This window comes from Cavia porcellus, unplaced genomic scaffold (assembly GCF_034190915.1).
Source record: "Cavia porcellus strain 051 isolate PalLab524CR breed Dunkin Hartley unplaced genomic scaffold, mCavPor4.1 scaffold_20, whole genome shotgun sequence".
NCBI lineage: Eukaryota > Metazoa > Chordata > Mammalia > Rodentia > Caviidae > Cavia > Cavia porcellus.
The window spans coordinates 27,688,495-27,710,777 of record NW_026947503.1 but is presented as its reverse complement, the minus strand read 5'-3'; the positions used below and the strand labels follow the sequence as shown (position 1 = coordinate 27,710,777).

Below are 22,283 nucleotides of genomic sequence, written 5' to 3'. Positions count from 1 at the left end.
CTTTTGGGATCAATCCCATCTCTTATCCTTCAGTCAGCCTTGTATTAAGCAGTCAGTATAGTAATCATTGTAGATTAGTTGGGTTGGTTCCACGACTTCATTTAAAAAGCAACCAATGCCTTTTTTGTGGCCTAAGAAATATTTATAGAAAGATATGAAGACTTTTCCCCTACAAGTTTTCTACTAAGGGGTTAACTTCAGAATGTATGAAGAGCTCTTACAACTGAACAACAAAACTAAACAGTGGGTAAAGAACTCAAATGGCTGTACCTTCAAAGGAAACATAAAAGTGGCCGACAAACAGATGAAAAAGGTTCAACATTATTAGTCATCAGAGAAATCAAAATGAAAAGTTTTCTGAGATCCCACTGCATACTCCTTATGATGGCTACTAGCAAAACAATGAAAGACAGATGTTGGTGAGGATGTGGAGAAAGAGAAATCCTTGTATGCTGTCGTTTGAAGTGTAGACTGGGGTATGAAAGATAGCATGGAGATTCCTTAAAATAGAATTGTTACACAACTTAGCAGTCCTCCTGGGTTTATACCCAAAGGAGACAAAATCATCACTTTGTAAAAATATCCATACTTCTGTATTTATTGTTCCATTATTCACAATAGCTGAGACAGGAAAACAATCTACGTGTCTATCAATGGACAAATAAAAAAACAAAATGTGTTATAAGTACTATGGGATGTGATTCAGTCTTAAAAAGCATGCGATCCTGCCTTTGCCAACGAGGGGATGGACCTGAGGAATAGTATGTTAAGTGAAATAAGCCAGACACTGACAGAAAAGTACTACACTCACATGTGGATTCTAAAAAAAATAAAAAGCCAGAGATGAAATAAAATCAGACGTGGAGGGGAGAAGTGAGGAGATGTATCAAAGAATGCAAAGTGGAAGCCATATAAGGATGAATAAGTAAAGCTGTAATGTGCATGAGAACAATAGGGAGAGAGCACTGTTTTAGGCATGAAAGTAGAAGGTAGACAGGAGACTATTAAGAAAGAGAAAGGAAGCAGAAGGCAGCATACGGGGAGCGGGCAGGAGCAGTGTATGTTACATGCATTTATGGAGGTACTAGAATGAAATACATTATTCTTTGAAACTCGCATATACTAAAACACCCCAAAAACAATAACAAAAAAATACCTTCCCCTTCTGTCAACCTCCTTGAATAGCCTCCTTCCCACTGAAATGCTCTGCTACTCTGGAATAAATTTTATCTTTGGAGGAAAAAAATAAAGATAGTTGCTGGAATTATATTTGGAGTTCATTAATCTATCAATTAATATGCCATCTTACTATTAAGTCTTTTTTAATTTTGAAGGTAGTAAAATACAGCAGAACAGGACAGAACAAAGACAGTTGAGACAGTGTAGTGAAATTGGTACAGAACTTCACAGCAGGTTACCGGGATAACAGTACTAGGTATCACAGTATATCTCGTTATCTTCACAATAGTTATTCTTTCAATCAGGTATAGCAAAATAAAATGAAATACAGAATATTATAGAACTTATCAAAACAGAGCAGTACCATTAATCAGAATAAAGCAAAACAGCAGTAAAAATATTTGCCTTCAAAAAGATGGTAGAAGGAAATCCCCCTTATTTGCTATATTGCATACGGTCAACGTTCCAAGAGATGCTCAGACCTCTGGTTCCCATTTGCTAATGGGGGGCAGGAGAAGTGGGATGCTTGACTCTCAGCCCATACACCAGTAGGCTCACTATTATTTAGCAGGGAGGCAGGCTGGTTGCTTAGTTTCCCAGTGCCCTAAGTTCCAACATGGTGGTGCGGATCTCAGGTGACACTGGTGGTTCTCCCCCTGGAGGGGCTGCAGCCTGCCACATCACAGCCACTTCCCAGGGAGGTGAGCTGGTTGCTTCAAGTCTTTTTTCAATAATAAAATTTTATTTTTTCCAAATGTACAACTTGTTGAACCTGTTTATCATACATCTTCTTCAGCAGCAGGGGCATCTCCACCATTGGTGTTTCTGGTGTAAATAACTTGGGCTCTGTGCTTTGAAATCAACTTGGTAAGTCCTTTACTAAGGAGACCCTGAAAGGCTGCCCTGGCCAGTGACCCATGTATCTTCAGTCTCTCAGAGACCACAGCAGGCATTTTAAGTTTATTGTTGAGAACTTCCTTAAAGAGTTTGTTGTCGGTAGCTTTATCAAACAGAACCAGGTTGCCGAGCTTGTCCTGAACTTTGCCTTTGGACCACTTCTTTTTGGCCTTGCCCCCGGATTTGTTCACTGGGTCTTTGTCTTTCTTGGCCAACTTTTTGGCATCTTTCTTCTTCTTGTCATCTTGGGAGACATCACAGAACTCCGAGAGCAGAGGTGACCACAGCAGCCTCGTAAAGATGATGGACAGAAACCCAGAAGAACTGAAAACATCATACCACAGTGATATATGTGCACCCATGTTTATAGCAGTACAATTTGTAATAGCCAGATATTGGAAACAACCTAAATGCCCATCAACTGAAGAATGGATTAAAAAAGATATGATATTTTTATACAATGAAGTACTACTCAGCTATAAAGAATGATCACATTGAGATATTTATAAATAAATGGATGCAACTTGAGAGCATACTCATAAGTTAAATAAATCAAACTCACATGTGTAAATACTGTATAGTTTCCCTAGTGTAAGAAATGATAAGAGTACATGAGATACAAAATCCTCAATAAATACAGTGAAAGTATAAGAATCTGCTCAAAGTGGAAAAATATCTCAAGGAAAAGGAGGAAAACAAAAAAAAAAGAAGGGAAAAGAAAAATATCTAAATTTGTATAAACACACTTAGGACAGCTAAGATGATTGTGCTGCAAATTCTATAAGTTCATAGAACAAAGCACTTAACTTTCATAGGATCGGAACAATTTTGCATGTTTGTGTCTGGTAATCTGAGGAACTCTTGAAGATCACTATGTAAAATATCAACATTAGTTCTGTTCCTATCACGTTGTTTTGAAAGCCTTTATCATCATTGTTTTGTGTTGTTTGCTATTGTTATTTATTTGTCTTTTTTCTTTCTTATTTTTCTAGTAATCCATTTTGTTTTGTTTTTCCCTCTAATGCAGAGAGGATAGATATACATGTAGAGGCTTATACATGCCTAAAACTTCTAAACAGTTTATGAAAATTGATTCTATTATGTGTGATGAAATGAACAGCTACTTTGAAGAAAAACAGACATTATGATATCCATTGCTGATTCTGTATCATCATGCTATGAAATCCAGGAATGCTTTTATTCTTTGTTCAGAGTGGTTTTAGTCTGTTTTGTGTTGTTTAATTTCAACATACATGAAAGTATGAACAGCTATTCTGAAGAAAACAACGGACACTATGTTAGTCATTGTTCATTTTCCTGTTGTCTGATTTTGAAGGCTTGTAATGCCTTCATTACTCTGTTTCGATCAGTTTTATACTGTTTTGTTTTATATGTATTCTTTTGTGTGTGAAGATATAGACAACAATTTAGAAGAAAATCAGAGACGTTATGGTAGCCACTGTGAATCTGTTATGTTGCTTTGAAATCTGTGTTACTTACATTGTTTTCTTCTGACCTGCTTTGTTCTGTTTTGTTATGTTCAGTTTTACCCTTTTTAAAATAAAAAAAAAATAAAAAAGAAAGCACTATTAAGTCTTTAATCCATAGATTTGGTTCATTTCTCCATTTGTTTAAACCTTTTATTTCTGCCATCAATATTTTTATTCTTTTTATTGTATATGTTTGCGTATCTTTCACTGAATTTGCCCCTAAGAATCATGTAGGCTTTGGCATTTTTGTAAAAATTTTTCCAATTGTTTTTTGCTTGTATACAGATAAAGTTAATTTATATATTGGCCTTGTACTTTCAAGCTATGCTAAATTCACATTTTAATATGAAAAATTTGAACGAAAATAAATAAACATTAAATACCCATGTATTCACCACCTGGATGCTGCATTAACATTTTTGTTGTATAACAAATAGATCCATCTGTTCTTATCTTATTTTTGATGCATTTTAAAGTAAGTTGCACACATCAGAGCACTTTATCACAACTGCTTCAGCATCTGTATCAGCTGCATTTCAATTATTATTTGTATTTTCTTTGTATTAAAATCTATTTTCACTGAAACATACAAATCTCAAGTATATCATCTAATAGCTTTTGACAAAGACATCGTACCTATGTCCGCTTCCCTCTCTACTAAGTCAATACCTGCTCCTTTATTGCCGGAGACAGCTGTTGCTCTGACATGTTTAAAAACATAGATTTGTTTAGCTAGTTTTAGAAGTGTATACAAATATAATTGTGCAATATATATTGCTTGGAGGACAGTTTCATTAAATCAGAATGATATTTTTGACTTTCATCTACATTGTGGATGAAAAGATGAACATCTTCCCTTTTTCAAAATTGCTGACAGTATTTAATCCTATGAATATGACACAGTATACTTATCCACCCTCCTGTTAATCTATACTTAGATTGTTTGCAAGTTTTTGTCCCATGAGTAAAACGATAAGTCATGTAGTACAATTTTTGTGGAATATGCTTTCATGTCTTTTGAGTAAATACCTAAGGGTAGAGTTTCGGGGACAGGTCTATGTTTGGTTATATGAGAAATAGCCAGGCCTATTTCCCAAAGCAGTTTTAACATTCTACACTCTCACCAACAATGTATGGAATTTGAGGTTGCGTTACATCCTTGCCAACATTTGGTGTTGCCAGTCTCTAATTTTAGCCATTTCAGTGGGTGTATGGTGGCATCTCATTGTGGTTTTGTTACACTTCCCTAGTGACTAATTATGTTTAGTTCTTTTTCATCTTTGTGGAGTCTCTGTTACAGTTTTTTGATTTTCAAAAATTTTGTTATCTTTTTTGTTATTGAATTGTGTGAGTCCTTTATATTCCCTAGATAGCAATACTTTATCAGATATATAACTTATAAATATTTTCCCCAGTTTTTGGTATGCTTATAATTTTCCTAATAGTATATTTTGATGGATAAGATTTTAAATTTTCCATGAGGTCTAACTTACTAATTTTTCATTTATATTTATTGTTATTTGTGTTTAATCTAAATGATCTTTACCAAATTCTGAGCCATAAAAATATTCTCTTGTATTTTCTTCTGAAAGTTTACAACTTGAGATTTTATATTTAAGTTGATGAATTACCTCTAATTTTTACACACATTTTAAGGGATAGATTAGCTTCTTTCTTTTCTTTCATACAGATGTATATTTTATTTTGGTATCATTTACTGAAAGACTTCTGTTTCAATGAGCTGCTTTGGCATTTTTTAAAATCAAAACTCACTTGACTGTTTAATAATTTAGAAGATTATAATAAAATGGTTATAAGAACATATGATGGATTATACTAATCAGTGTGGCTTAAATTTTGTATTAAATTTTGGTCTTTGATCATTTCTAAGTTAAATTTTGTATATCATGTAAAGTAAGATTCTAGTATTCTTTCATATGAAGGTATCCAGTTTTCCCAGAGCTGATTATCAAGGAGAATATTCTTTCTTTACTTAATGGCCTTGGTATTTTGATGAAAATCTATTGGTCATTTTTGAGGGGTTACTTTTTAAATCTCTTTCCTATTCCATTGGCCTCTGTCCTCATCTGAGTGTGACAGTTTTGTTTGGTGAATTTTTGTACTGAGCTGTATAATTGGGAAAGAATGAGCCCTCCAACTTTGTTCATTTTCAAAATTGTTTTGGCTCGGGGCTGGGGATTTAGCTCAGCGGCATAAGTACCTGACTTGCAAGCAGGCAGTTGTGAGTTCAATCCCAGGTACCAATAAAAATGAAAAAGACAAAAAAAAAAAATTGTTTGGGCTCTTCAAGTCCTTTAAAACTCCACATGAATTTTAGAATAAATATTTCTATTTTTGTAAAAAAAAAAATCTATTGAAGTTGGGCATGGGGCACATACTCACAATCCCAGAGTTTGGGAGGCTAAGGCAGGAGAATCACCATGAGTTCAAGGCCAGCCTGGGCTACCCAGTCAGTTGAAGGCAGCCTAAACTACATGGTGGGACCTTTCTCAAAAAACAACAACAAAAATACGGCCATTGAGATTTTTATAGGAATTAATTTGAATCTGTGTATGATTTAGGGGAGTGTTGTCACCTCAATATTCCTGATCACAAGATGACTCTCCATTTATTTTGATCTTTAGTTTCTTTCAGCAGTGTCCTGTAGTTTTCATGTATGTGTCTTACATCTCCTTTGTTAAATTTATTTCTGAGTGATTTGATTACATTACAAATGGAATTTTAAAAAATTTTCCTTTCATATTGTTAATTGGTGATCTATAGATAGATAGATAACTGATTTTTGTTTATTGACTTTTTCTTGCAACTATGAATTTATCATTTCACACAAGTGGATTTTGTGGATTCCTTAGGATTTTCTAAATACAAGAATGTTTTCATAAACAGAAATATCTAGGAATAGAAGGAAAGTTCTTCAACACAATAAAGTTCATCAAGGGGCTGGGATTTAGCTCAGCGGCATAAGTGCCTGCCTTGCAAGCAGGCAGTCGTGAGTTCGATCCCTGGTACCGATAAAAACGAAAAAGACAAAAACAAACAAACAAAAAAGATTGAAATCTTTCCACTGCAGATAAAAAACAAAATAGTCACACTTTTACCATTTTTCTCCCAGGTCACCGAGCATGGCGCCTCTGCTGTTTTGATGAGGTCAGTGTCATTGTTGCTTTGTGCCCGTAAGTCTGTTTTATCATTTTCTACCTTTTAATTCTTCCAAAGTTCCCTTTTCACTTTCAGGCTTCACACATTGTCTCTGACATGCCAAGTGTTCTTTACATATTTTACTTTCAGTTAATTGACTTGCTTTGATTTGCAGTTTGATTTCAATTTTGAGACAATTTAGCCATGATTTCTTTAAATATAGGTACTTTCTACTTCATTTTTATTCTCTCCTCTTTCCAAAACTTCTGCTAGATGTATCTTAAGATATTTAACACCACCCCACATATTATATGGCTTCTGCTTGTGTCTTTTCAGATTTTTCTCTCTGCTCTTCACATCAATTAATTTCCCTCAATCCATCACTAAGCACATTTAGCCTTCTACTATCTTTAGTATGCCCTGTAGTCCATTCTGGGAACTTTTACTTCATTTACTGTATTTCTTAAAATTTCCATTTGCTTTTTAAAGGCATGTTTACAAAGAAATGTTAAGATCTTACGCATGTACAATTGGGTTTTATCAAGAGTCAGAATATTTCTGTCACTCCAGATGGCAAATCTGTCTGAAGGAGTACTCTTTTCCAGAACAATGTCCATAAATGTCTGGATTATTCTTGAATATCATGTGAATGAGATCCTGCACCATGGATCTGTGTGTATTTGTGAGCTTTTAGATTCTTTCAGTCAGTATAATATTTTTGCGATACATTCATGTTATTGCAGGTTGCAATAATTCCCTTTCTTACTGCTGAATAGTTGTCTATTGCCGGAACATATCAATTTTTAAGTTCTATTATCTATTCTATATATTGATGGACTTCTTGACTATTCCCATTTTGTCACTAATTATGAGTAAAGCTACTATAAGCATTTTTTTACTTGAAATGATTTAATGCAGTGAATCAGTAATAGAAAACAAGGCTTTTAAAGTTATATATTTTAAATTCTTTTGGATAAATACATGGCAGTAGACTTTCTGCACTATTAGATATTTTAAATTCTTTTAGCTAAACATTTTATTTTGACGTTATTGCAAATTTACATTCATTTTGAAGAAACAGTAGATTATTTCATACACTCTTTGTATTGTTTCCTTTAAGAGCAACATCTTACAAAATGATAATGCAACAGTCCATCCAAGATAAGAGCATTGATGCATTCAGGGTGTACACCAGCCCACCATCACACCGATTCTCATACTTGTCACTTACAGTGGTATCCATTTCCTCTTTTTTTGCTTGTGCCACGTCCATGACACCCAGCAACAATCTGTTGCTGTTCCTGTTATCTGTTCTCTATTCTGTTCTCTATTATCTGTTCTCTATTCCTGTCACTTTAGCATTTGGAGAATATTACATAAAATGAACCATACAATATGTAACATGTTGGGATTGAGTTTTTCACTCAGTCTCTAGAGATACATCTGAGTCACTGCATGTATCAACACATGTATGAATAAGTGGTTCTTTTTTGTTGAATAGTCTGCCATATGTAAATTTTAAAGAAATTATAACAGTTTTCCAAAGTGGCCATGCCATTTTATTCTTACACCATGAATTTATATCTTATTTATCATTTCTTTTTCTCCAGTGAGATTTCTTATTTATACACTCATTAAAACTATATAATTTCTTTAATAATTTGATACTATTTTCATCTAATTCTTTGAGTATATTTGTAATAGCTACTTTAATACTCTTATTAGCTAAATGTTTGGGCCATGGTTCTATTGACTTTTTAAATTATGGATCACATTTTTTCTTAACATATCTAGTGATTTTCATTATATCCTGGACATTGTGGGTGATACTGTCTTTTTCTGAAAAGTGATAACTTTTAATCTACAATAATTTCAATATCTGACAGATCATTCTGCATTGTGAAGTTTTGTTAATGTTTTGATTTTCCAAAATCAAGGTGTTTCCAAACCCCTTTGATTTGCCGTGACTCTTCTCTGAGAATACTTTCAGGTCTTGATTTTTTCCTGTTATCAAGTAGTTAGAAGTGACACATGCTCCCGTGGTACAGGCTTCCTATTGATTCAACTGGGTGCCCTATGAGATTGAAGAGATTTCCATACTCTGTTGGATAAATAATTCTGCTTTCTATAACCACTCAACTTCTATTGTGTCTGTTACTCTTTCAATTCTCTCTTTGAATGCTTCAAGTACTGATCTTGACCAAAGATATGCAGAGGAATCTCACACTGACTTCTGGAGATATCACTGTGCCCATTTCTACCCTCTGTAATGCCCTGATCTGAATATTTTGGTCACTCCAGCTGTTTCAGATGTTGATCTCTGCCTCCTGACTTCACTGGGGGAACCATGCTTACTTTACAATTTTGTTCTTAATACTGTGAATGGGAAGTTGTCCTCTAGCAATTGAGACTGTGGGCACTGCTTGTGAACTACTGGTCAAGGAACATACAGTTTTGCATGATCTGTTTTCTGATGTCATTAATATTTGTTCAATTTTGTGGCACTCTGAAGTAGGAGAGATGGTCTTGTACAGCTACTATACTCAATCATTGCTGGCAGTGAAAGCTTAGAGCTCAGGCTTAACCTTCTCTTTCATATTTTAAGTATTTTGTTTGACTCATATGAACTTATCTATTTTGAGGGATCAGAATATAAATTAAAGGGTAAAGAATAGCAGCATGCAATTTGAAATGTAAGCGTTTCAAAATTTTGGAATTGAAAGGAATGCATTTGTAATCATTAATTCTAACTTTCTCTTGTGATGAATGAGGAATCAGGCCCAGAGGCGGTAAGTGATTTACCCAAGGTTGCACAGGTTTTTAGTAGGTTAAAGCACCTGCTCTCAGAGGCAATAAAGACTATAATATTGTACCCGGTAAAAAGTGGAGGCTGCTTTATCTTTGCACTATACATGACAAAGAAAAGGATTCCAAGGCTAAGCATTTTAAGAGTGTAAAGACTGCAAAAGGAATGCCTAGCCCGGCTAAACTGCTTCCAAGTTTCCGAAATGCCTTTAGTCACATTCTTTCACATAAAGCATCAAATGTGCTAATTATAAGAATCAGATTTACTAATCAAAAGCTCCCTTCTAGGTGAAATTGTAAATGATAAAGTAAAGTTCTAGAAATAATCTTACTTTTGTCCACCACCTATTGTTCTCAAAAAATAAATACTATTATTTTGGCGCAATTTTTCCCATTTTGAAATAAGATAAAAATCGATATTGTACAAAATGGGATTTCCTTCTTACACATCAGTGTTTAAATAAATATGTTGAAGTTAACTTAAAATTTACTGTTTAAACTAGTACATATGTCCGAACCTCAGTTTTCTGTTTCTTGTTCCAGTACTTATTTTAATAAACCAGTTTGCAGAAGATTGCTTAATACATCAGCAGCCCCTGTATTAAAATGCTGTATGATTTTTTTTTTTCTGATGCTAGAGATCAAGACTGGGGTCTTATGCTTTCAAGCAAGTGCTCTACAACTAAGCTACATCCCAGCGCTTTAAATATATTTTCATCACAGTGCTGTATAATGGGTAAGTGTTCTGTAGCACAATGCAAAAAAAAAAAAAAAAAAAAAAAAAGATTATGAATTTGAATATTTTCTTAAATGGCTACCTGCAAGGACTGAGGACACAGCTTAGAGGTAGAATGCTTGCATTGCATGAGGTCCTGGGTTTGATCCCAGCAAAACTTGCCTGCCTCATTACCCGCAGATGAACAAATGAATTACTAATTAAAACTTTTAAATATTAGAGAAATTAAAACCATATGTCAATAACATTTAAAAAATATCCACTGTGTATAAAGATGGTAATTCTTTAGAAATAGAAGCCATTATAAAGGACAGAAGACATGGCAAAGATAACCAATTAGAAAACACAATGGAAAATGAATCTATCTGATAGTAATAAAAGGCAGTAAATTAGGAATTGGTAAACGTGTGGTTCTGTTATCAAGAAAACCACTCTCCTGAAAAATAAACCACTCTTTCTTTTTAAGAAAGAAAAAGAAAAAAGAGAAAAAAAAAAGACCTAGTGTTTATCTATGGTAAGTCTTCATATTACACAAATGCCAGTTCCCCACAATTAATTCCTAGGTTTAGAACAATGCAACATAAAATCACTGGACTTTGACATTATAGAATTCAAAGACAAATTACATTGCCCAAAACAAAAATAAATGACAATATTTGAAGAAAAAATTACATTATGTTTGACAAATGATTCAAATTTTTAAATTCAGAGGAGCTTTTACTAATCTTGATATAAAAGGGTGACTAATCCACAGAAAAGAGAAACAGTATGTACAAGCATTTATAAAATGATGAAAATATTAAAAAATTTCTATCTCACAGTCCAAAAGAGACAAATTAAATAATAATTAAAAAATTTAAAACAATTTTTAAAAGATAAAAACAAATAGTTTAATGTTGGCAAAGTTTTAGAAGAGTGAGTACTTTTGTTTTGTTTGCCAAAAGTGTAATTCAATTTGAGAACATGACAATAAGCCAAATTTCTTCCTTTAAGTTAGGAACTCAACTTAGGGAATTTATGGTGAAGACATAATCAGATATTTTCAAAGATTTCAATCTAGTAGTATTCACAACCTACTCTAAATTTTTAAAAATAAGATAATACATTTTTATATGGAATTATTTATATAATGAGATACTAGATAATCTTTGAAGTCATTTGGAAATAGTGAAATAGAAAATGTTTCTTATGAAATTTTCTTATGAAATATTTTTAATTTTATTTGAAAACATAAAAGATAATATATAGAAGCCACAGAGAAATATACCAAAATTTTAATTAAGATGTTTTTAAGGGACATATTTATATAATTCTTTTTCTTAATTTTCTTCAAAATATGCATTAATTTTATAATCATTAACTTTTACATGGGAAGAGAATAAATAGACAAAATATGCATCTACAATTCAAATAAAGGACCATGGAAACAAACAAACAAACAAACAAACATATGTATACAGCCATAATAATAGAGATAAGTGTTCATAAAGGGCTTCGATGCAGATCATGTCATTTAGTATTGTTCTTAAGCAGTATATGATTTTTGTCCTCCTGGGGACATCTGTCAATGCCTGGGGGTGTTTTTAGTTTTCACAACCAGGGGACGGGAAGATTGCTGTAGTTGTCTCGTGAGGAGAGGCCAGAGAGCAAGTGGCAAGAGGGTGAAGTTAGGATTCTGAGGCCATGATCCCTCTCTTGTGTCCATCAGCAGAATCCTTTTTCTTCTCCTTTTTTTTATTTAGAGGAAAAAAAAGCACAACAGAGAAAAGGATAGAAATAATACAGAATTTTTAAAGAACTAAGAAATCACTAGCTGATAAATTACATATTGTTACCTTAGAAGTAGTTGCTTAAGTCACAAAATCAAAGCATAAAAAGTACACAAGGAATGACAGTACAAACCATTCTGTTTGATGAACTAACAAAAACTTAATAGTATGGTTATCTATCTTACACACTTAAACACGCATATAGTTATATCCTTTAGAGCACTTTCCCTTTCATTCTCTCAGTATCTATTATATATTTGGATTTTATTATTTTTTCAGTTTTTTATTATTTTTATACTAGAGAGACAATAAGATATTTACAAATGTGTCTGATTTCACTTATGAAGATAATCTCAACGTTGCCTCCATTTACCTATAAAAGCATCAAGACCATCCTTTTTTTATAACTGAGTAGTATTCCCTTGTATAAAAATACCACGTCTTTTTCATCCATTCTGTGGTTGATGGGCATTTTGGTTGTTTTCAAGATTTAGCTACTACAAGATGCTGCTATAAACTGTGACACGACCTTTTCAGTTTTTCTGGGAAAATACCTAGGAGGGAAATAGCTAGACTAAATGGAACTTCCAATCCTAGTTTTTTGAGGAATCTCCATACTGATTTCCACACTGGCTGTACCAGTTTACACCCCTCATTAGCAGATTTCTGACGTTGGGAAAATCATTGCTATCCCGTGCTTCAATTTTTCATCTTTAAATTGGAGCTAATAATATCTTTTAAAGGTATTAGGTGATGGTAAATGATGTGAGAAACATTTTAGAAGTAAATCTGACTTGAAAATAAAGAGTAATTACTAGCAGTATTCATTTCTTTTTGTTTTGAAGCATGCTTACAAGGATTTTAGTGTTCTACAAAGGTATTTAAAACTGTGTGCCTTGCACTGATTCAGATTCATCTCCTGTTGTGCGCATTAAACAAAAAAAAAGAATTCCCAGCAGCCTGTTACAGTGGTCATTAAAAATCATTAAGTTTCAAAGACAAATTGTCTTACGTTTTTCATCATCAACTGGAGTATTTTCATATTATAGGAAGAGGTTTTTCCTACAGAGTATGCAGATCTCAATTTTCAGGTATTTTTTTGCATATTGGTAATTTTATCTTTTAGTACCAAATATAATGGTAGCTGACAATTCAAAATTAATACTGATGTTTTCAAAATACTGAAACTGAAGTTATCCATAACACACAGTTTACAAAAATTTAAAGGTAAAATATACTATGGTTGTTTGGTTTATTTTTCAATGCTTATTTATTTGTGACATGATGTCAAAACTGGTTACATCCATTCTGGGTAAACTCAGGCTACAGGCCTCATTGGGTTACTGTTTATGCTGCTAACAACATACATCCATCGCCTTGCATTCTGGCTCCCATGGAGAATTCCAGTACTACATCAGCAATCTCATAACAGAGGGACTTACTTAAAACACAGCATAGAAATTTGTGAAAATATATTCTATTCCAAAACAAGACAAAGAAAAAAACTACTAGAAGTAATGACAGTTATAGAAACAATCCACAGTAGAACTTTCTGGAGTGCTTTATGTAGCCAGAATTTAAAAGGAAAGCAAATTTTCAGAGTTGCAAAATTGATTTTGAGTTACTATGTGATGTAATAGAACATATATTCTTAATGGCACTAGACTGAGGAAGTAGATTCTATATATAAAAAATTTTATCATTGATACAAATATAACCTGTTTTTCAGAGGAAATATTGAAGATAGCTCAATGAATATGCCAAACTTGCTGTCTATATTTTGACTTAGTAAAAAAATGTCTTTAAATTTAAATGCAATTCCCATAGAGCAACATTCTCATCTTTGAATTATATAATTACTTGCATTATGGGTACCAAGAAATCATTAGAATATAACCCTTATTATTCCTAAAAAGAGCATCATGAAATGTTGGCTTTGATGTACACCTCAAAATTTAAAATTTAATGTTTAAAGTAACTAGGTTACCATTTTCAATATCATCTAAATATAGTATATTGTTCCAATATAAAAAAGTTAGGTTAATGTTAGAAATAAAGATTCATTGTGCACCTTTTCAGGCTTAAATAGTATTTTACATTTATGCCATTTGCTTTACGGATGAAATCAAATCTAAACAATGCTACTACAGCATTTTATTAGGCAGTTTTCCAAAGTTGGAAAACATCATAATAATCTAATTATGATGCTTTGAGACTTCATAACTTAAATCCATTATAACATTATGAAATCCATATTTCAGAGTTGTGGAGAAAGACTTCAAACAAAGGCTTTTTGTTGCTGCAATAATATTATTTATGTAAAGAACAAAAACCTCCAACTTATCAAAGGTTGGCCTAACCTTACTAGCTGTTAAAAGCCAATTTTTTATACTTGTTTCATAATCATATGTATATGTGTTAAATGTTAACATTTAGCTTTGCATATTAAAAGACATCATTACTGTAAGATAATGAATTTGAATGGCAAGAACATATAGAATATTTTTATGAATATAATTACTTTCTAGTATTCTGGTTGCAATAGCAATATGTTGAATTGGCAGTTTTCAGAAATTCAACAGAGATTTTCTATTCTGTATTATTTTCTCTTTAGGTACAGTATTCAAAGTTCATAATGATTATGTGTACAAGCTAACAGTTTCAAATCAGTTTACATATGGATCAAAGTTTTGGTCCTGTTATAACTATAGATGAGCCGGAGCATGGAGCTATGTATAGCAAAATGTGAAATTTAAAAAGAAACACTACTTCAGGGCTATTTTTAAAATTTCAGTTTTTTTTTTTTTTTTTTTTTTTTTTTGGTGGGGGACTAGGGATCAAACTCAGGACCTCATGCTTGCCAGGCAGGTACTTATGCCACTAAGCTAAATCCCCAGGTGGAATTCCAGGTTGTTTTCTAAGCTGCTAACTTAATAAAATGGTCAACATATATATAGATATTTTTCATTCTAAGATTTATAAATTATGTTTGAAGCTAAAAACAAATTTAAATTTCTAATAGGAAGTTGTTAAATTATTTGCTTTTTGACAAATTTTATTTTATGCTATATATATTCAACCTAATAAATTCTTTTTCTCTTAAAAACGAAGGGATAATATTTACCTTATAGTCACCCACATTAAATCCAGCAATCCAAATACACTGTGCAGGACAGTACCTGAGACCTGACAGTGAGAGTTGGTTCTCAATTTCTTCGCAGTCTTCAATACCATTTTCAATAACCCGATCTGTTTCCCCTCTTTCCTCCAGGAATTTTTCTCTTTTTCCTACCAGACAAATTCCTACTGATTTTTAGGGGTCACCTGAAAGTCACTCCTCCAAGCTCTTCCCAAGCTCAAGATTTGTTAGACGCCTGCTGTCTGTAACCATAGCACCCTGACTTCCTGACACATGTCACCTTCGTAACTATCTGTTCAGTATTTTCTTTTCATTTTCTGACTGCAAGCTGAGGTAGAGAATTATATATTCCTTACTTAGCGTGCTACATCCAGTGCTTACTTGATGGCTAGGGCATCATCAGAGTTCAGTATGAGTACATTTTGATTTGAGTGAAGCAAGCATGATATGACTGTAACCTTCCAAAAGGATAACTAAGAGCTGATTTGCTCTGGTAAAATGAAGTATTGATGTGAATACAGCCCTGTCCCACCTGTAACCATGTGCATGTGAGTTGATATAGGGGAGTACATTGGATATTGCTTAGAAAGCCAGAGCAGACACTCTGTGCAGCGGGTGGGAGAGACAGGAATAGAGAAAACACCCCATGGCACACTGGCACACCCCACAGGGCTCTGCATTGCCCACAGAGTTCTGGTCAAGTTTGTACCCCACAATGGCTTTGTGACTGAAAGAGTCCCAGCTTGGCTACTTCTTGGAGGACCCATTTCCCATCACTCTAAGACATCATGAAAGTTTTGTTTATTTATTGTTTGATCTCATCAAAACACATATTCTGCATATCTCTTCATATCCATTCTTGAAATAAAAATTTCTGAAGGAGTCACTTTAATTATATTGATAATCAATGGAGGTTCCAATCTATGAGACAATAATTTGGTAGATTCTCTTTCTGTATTAATACTCACATGCTCTGAGATCCTTAAGTGCCAGCTACTAGTGAACTAAGACACAGATCTCACTGTTGACCTGGACCCTACCTGTGTCACCCGGACAGCAGGGAGATGAGCAGTACTGTGAGGAGTGTGGCTCCCACATTCATGTTTTGAAAGTAGATTACCTCTTTAAAAAGTTACCTCATTGGGGCTGGGGATTTAGCTCAGCGGCATAAGCGCCTGTCTTGCAAGCAGACAGTCTAGAGTTTGATCCCTGGTACTGATAAAAAGCAAAAAGACAAAAAAAAAATTACCTCATCATTCAAAATAGTTTTAATATGTAGTAGTTATGCAGATTAATGGATCACATTTTGACCAAGAAATTATTATTTTTATTTTAAAAACATGATACTATTTTAACTTTCTAAAAAAAATGCAACATATAGTCTTACTTATAGCAAACTTAACCAAACTAAAAGACCAATCAGCCAATCAATGTAACAAACACAAGAAACAATCCTGCGAAAGGAAAAAAAAAGGACAATTTTGCTCATCTTGAAAATATGAGAAAAGAATGAACAAAGAGCATGAAAATAAGTAGAATTTCAACATAAAAGCTAGGTTTTAGATAATGTTTTTTTTTTCTTACAGAAGTTAGGAATTTCCATTTAAAGTAAAAGTATGTAATCAAAACAAGAAGAATCCCAAATATGAGTGGTATCCTGATAAATTCACATTTTGAAATCAGCACATAAAGGATTAGGATTTTAGAGACCGAATACTGTAAAGTGTAATAAAGTTGGGTTCAGGAATAGAGTGCTGTGAAATTTTTTACAGCATGAAGTATGTCCTCTTGGCTTGCAAACAGTGTACGTGGCTATCTTACATATATGTTGAGAGCATTCAAGAACTGTTTGAGGAAGACAGGGTTTTTTCTGTTTGTTGGTTATAAAATAGGCACAGTAACTGTTCTGAGAGGGAATCTAAACCTTGGACCCAAGAGGACAGTAACTACCTGCTAGTCCTCAATCAAGCCAAGCACTGAAGTGTAGTGGGTCTCTGTCCTCACTAGGGTACTATTCTTATAGTCCTGTTTGCTACATTTACAGTGTCAGAGATCTTTGTGGCTTCATACAGTGATAACTGGGCCCACACTGAAGATCTGTAAATGACAAAACCACTTCTGTCAAATATTACAGTTACAAGTTGGGCTCTGGAGTCTTTACGGAAATCTTGACTGATTTTTAGCTCTGTGACCTAAAGTAAAGAACTTCAGCTCTTAAAGCAGGACTTTCTCAAGTTAGAAAATAAGGAATAATAGTACTTATAGTGAGATAAAGTGAGATGGTACATCTAGGGCATAGATAATCTTGGTTGTTATTACTAAATAGTATGGGTTGAATTGTGTTCTTTTTAAAAAACTAGGTCAAACTCTTAACCTCTGGTAGCTCAGAATAGGCTTTCTTTGGAAACAAGAGTAATTGTGCATGTGCTTAGTTAGGGTGAAGTGATACCAGGGAAGGCCTGAGCCTTTATGGTAAGAGATTATGTCCTTACAAGAATGAAGACGCAGACAGGAACTCCGGGAGAATGTCATGGATGACAGCGACACAGATTATAGTGACACAGCGGCAAACCAAGGAAGCCCAACATTTTGGAGCTGGATGAGTTTAGCAAGATTTCTCTAAGTGTTGCAGAGAGCCCAGCCTTGCTGATCCCTGGAAAGATTGCCACTTCCAGCCTCTAGAACTTTGAAAGAATAATTTCTGTTTTAAACTAGTCATTTGGTAGTTCTTTGCTATCATACCAAGAGGTTAATACAGTGATGCTAAAAGTATAAATTTTAGAAAACAGAAATTGCTTGTGGGACATAGTGACACATGCCTGTAATCCTAGCACTGTGAGAAGCTGAAGCAGGAGAATTGTGAATTCCAGCTTGCAACTTAGCAGTTTAGCAAGGTCCTGTCTAAAAAAAAAAAAAAAAAAAAAAAAAAAAAAAAAAAAAAAAAAATTAAAGGGCTGTGGATATAGTTTATGGTAAAAACCCATGTTTAGATCCCCAGTACTGCAAAAACAAAAAGCAAAAGCAAAATAAATACCCCAGAAAGTACACCGGTACAGTGTCTTCTCTTTTCAGTGCTCCATCCCAATTCTCTAAAATTTCCTTGGTTCACCATGATTCCTTTATACGAACTGTTTTCTCCTGCATCTTTCCTTTGTTTAGAATACTATATTTTAAAATATTGGCTTATAAATCTGATTTTAAAATTAAACAAACTAAAAGATCAATCAACGAATCAATGTAACAAACACAAGAAACAATGTTGTGAAAGAAACAAAGGCTAATGTTGCTCATCTTGAAAATGAGAAAAGAGTGAACAAATAAATGAAAATAGGTAGTATTTAAACATAAAAACTATGCTTTAGACAAAAACACAAATGAAACCTTTCCTTGCCCAATTTCAGCAGCCCTGGGTTTCGGAAGGGAATTTTTGTATCATAATTTCCACATGTTGAATGTAAGATACCGATCATATTTGTATTTCATACAGATCTTGATCACATTTGTACATCATGATCAGATCCTAAATTTTATTCCTTTGTGCATTTTGTAAACAGGTTAGGACAATGTAAGTCTTACCTCCTTTATGAGTAAACATTCAAGAATGGTAGGGGTTTTTTTTTTGCTCGTCTCCCTTGGAAAGTAATTCTGAATGCCAACAAGTCTTCCAGGGAGAAGAGACAAGCGAGCCCTTGAAGCAAAGGACTCACACTTGCCTCTCTCGCCTCCCCCAAGTGCTGGTGTGGCCTCACTCGCCCCACATCCCAGGTTCAGACCGGCAGACTGGATTCCTTTGATGTCTCTTTAGGCCACTGAAAGGTTTAATCTTAAAAAGATGAACTATAGAAATACAAAGTCTAAACAAATAGCATTCGTATGTGTGCTTAAATGTTGTTATTCTGGTCATGCTGGCATTTGATCCAATTCTAGTCTCAATTTATTGAAAAGTATTGGTTTAATTTCCGTCTTCTTTTGAACTTTTCTTCCTCTGTCCCTCCCACACCTTTTATTTTTCAGATAATGACGGGAGGAGAAGAAGCTGGAGCTTGCAAATAAAATAAATGAGTTCAGCCCTGTATTATAGTTAGAGCAAGCCCCATTGTGTTCTGGGTCTCAGGAAAATATGCTGCAATCCTTAAGTATAAATATTTGTAAGGGCATTGCCTATTATTGTTTATGATGCTAATAAAAAAAATAACCTTATGGTACAGCAGTAAAATTTTCTTAAGACTGTTTATTGTCCTTGAGATGTCTTAACAAAAGCAAGTATGTGGGCAGATCTAGGACTTAAAAAAATAGAATGGGCTCTGTGTTGACACCTTAACCCAGAGACAATCAGATATTGTATATAAGCTTGCCTTAATTTCTGGAACAGATGTGTTCTTACAAACTTTATTATTTACTTAGCAAAGACTTATCTGGCACTTCCTAATTGTTAGGCATTGTTTTAAGAGCTTTCCAAATATGTACTTATTTAATCTTTCTAACAGTTCTATGACTCAAGCATTATTATCATTTGCCCTACTTTAAGACAAAGAAACTGAGGAAGGGGGAGATTAAATAACTTGCCCATGGTCACACAGCCAGTCTGGCTCTGTGGCCAGTATTCTTAGACAGTGCTATATGCTACATCTCATAAATCACATTTTTATCAAAAAACTTCTTTTGTATGAAACATACAACTTTGAAACATAAAATCTCATCTTGTTAAGTGAATTTTGCCCATCAGATTTATCTTGTATGAAAACTTCTTTTTCACAGATAATTTTCCTTAAAACAAACTCTGTGTATAATTTCAAATATTATCTTTGAACATATATGAAATGTAAACATGTGGATTTTTTTGTCTAAGGAAAAAGATCCTGACAACCATGTACCTAAGAATCCTTTCTATCATAAACAACTCATTGGCTCATATATGAAATTTGTGGTTGAAAATGTTTTGTATGTCTATGATTTATTAGAAGCAAGTAATAAGACAGAATGATGTGTGTTTGTGTTATTTCTTGAAGAATGGTAACCTTCTCCACAGTTCTTATTTTTTCCTGCCCCTCTCAGATCATTTTCCAGTGGACTAAGGAAATCACCATGGAAGACTGCCATGTGTTACAAGGAGCAAAGTCTTACCCACGCAGCAGTAGCAATCAAGTCACCAGGGATCAGGTGACTTTCTGTTTTTATGATGTGATAAGGCCAAATAGATCTTTGGGTACAGACAATACATGTTGTGACATACATTCAAGCTTCTGTTTTGCAGCCAAAGTAGTCCTGACTGTTTTGTAATGCAAAATCCAGAGAGTACTACTTGTGGCAAAAGGACAGAGAGAGGATACAGATGCACTCATACCTGAGTACCAAAACCTTTGGCTGAAGAATTTTTTAAAAATTCTTAAAATGAGCCCCAGTATTTTCCTAGAGTCTCTAGGTATTTTTCCCCTTCAGAAAATGCTTTTTCATTACTCCTGGAAGAAATGTATGCAATGAGCATGTGTATGTTCTTTTGGATTGTGTTATTTGACATTCTGGAATTTTAGAGTTGTTGAAGGTGTGTTTGATGCTGAAAGTCTTCACGAGTCAAAGAGAAAGGTATCACCTGTGAAGCTGGAGGAGTTGGTCTTGTGCATTCAGATCCAAATTAAAAGACAAACAGTGCTACCTGAGTTCCTCTCCACCTCAAACAAACCACATCAGCAACCACAAACCTTACCTCCACGCCCATAGGACTGTAGGAGTAAGATGACTCAACATAGCATCTTGGTAACAAGCTGTTTCTTTTAGTTGGAATAACAACACAGTAGCAAACAAGGATACACAATAACACAGAGGTGATGCCATGAATGGATGGCCTCACCCTCATTGTGAATTTCCTTCAAGGCTCCCTGGGAATGGCTGAAGAGTAGATTTACCTGCAAGGCTGTTCAGCATTCTTTAAAAAGGCCATGTCTTTGATCCTCTCCTCTTTTCATGAATGGGTCACCACTGGAAGAAGAACAATTGAGGAAGGGTGTCCTCTCCCACAATCACAAAGACTTCAGATTTCAAAGGAATATAGTCCAAATACAGAGAGCCTTGGCAAGTGAAGACCAAGATTGATCCATGGAATTTTTGAAAGGAGTTTTGGTGGCAACTTTCCAGCTTGCAAAGCAGGCCACGTTGGCATGAAGGAGTGTGACTCTTCATATTGGCACTTACCAGATAGCAACCTGCCCGCTCTGCTTTCATAGCAGGCTTTTGTTGTTCCATGATGCTTGGTTAAGTTAACTGAGGTATGAGACCGAACAGTTTTCATCTGCTGAAACAACCCTGGCTGAGCATCAGATAAAGTCCTCCCCTGTCCTGAGGGGATTGCTCTTTGGGGAACTACTGAAAAGTGGATCCCTGGGAATCCTAGCAGCAGCCAGACCTCTTGGAAAGTCTACATCTTCCCACTCCGTGGCCTCGAGTACCACACAGGCAAGGAGAGGAGGTCAGAATTCCTAGGTGATTGTTATAAGTTGGCCCCAATTTGTTTAGATATGGAGTTTCTATGAATTTGAATCCAGTAAATAAGCACAGATAGGAGGTATGATCAAAATATGTCATGAATGCTTAAATTTAAACATGTTTTCGTAGAAGACATTGCCATCAATCCCCCTTCACTTTGAACACACTCATCATTTAGGTTGCTTTCTGGAGCAGTTCGGAAGTCCTCTTTCAGAGGACAAATTCCATCCTCCTTAAGCACAGTGTGTACCCATCCATGTATTTACCAGATCTGGTACCATGTGATACCTCGCTCTTTCCTGATGCCAAAATGATCATGAAAGATAGATGTTTTGAATCAATCTGGAACACTGAGGCAGCCGTGAGGGTGTAAGTAGAGATATTCATAAAGAATGACTTCCAGGACTGCTGCAGGAAGTGGCAAGAATGATGTGACAAGGTTGTTTGGAACTGGGGGGTGGGGGGGAGAATAAGGGGAATGAATGACAATGTGTCTTTTACTGTGATACAATTTTAAAAGCAAAGGTTCACTGTGTTTTTTTTTTTTTAATCATTCTTTGTATTTTCTTGACCCTTTAATGTGGGAAATCAGGCATATCCATCTTCAATGGCCAAGGGACCCCATGTTG

At 34.5% G+C, this 22,283-nt stretch overlaps 1 protein-coding gene across 1 annotated transcript in view; it reads right to left on the bottom strand.

Moving 5' to 3' along the window:
• Nucleotides 1-1,958: 1,958 nt before the first annotated feature.
• Nucleotides 1,959-22,283, bottom strand: part of LOC100731859 (small ribosomal subunit protein eS25-like) — a 33,205-nt gene continuing 12,880 nt past the window's right edge. Inside the window, exon 2 of the mRNA XM_063232022.1 lies at nt 1,959-2,400. Within this exon, the coding sequence (XP_063088092.1) occupies nt 1,959-2,400 (442 nt within the window). The remainder of the gene's footprint in view (nt 2,401-22,283) is intronic.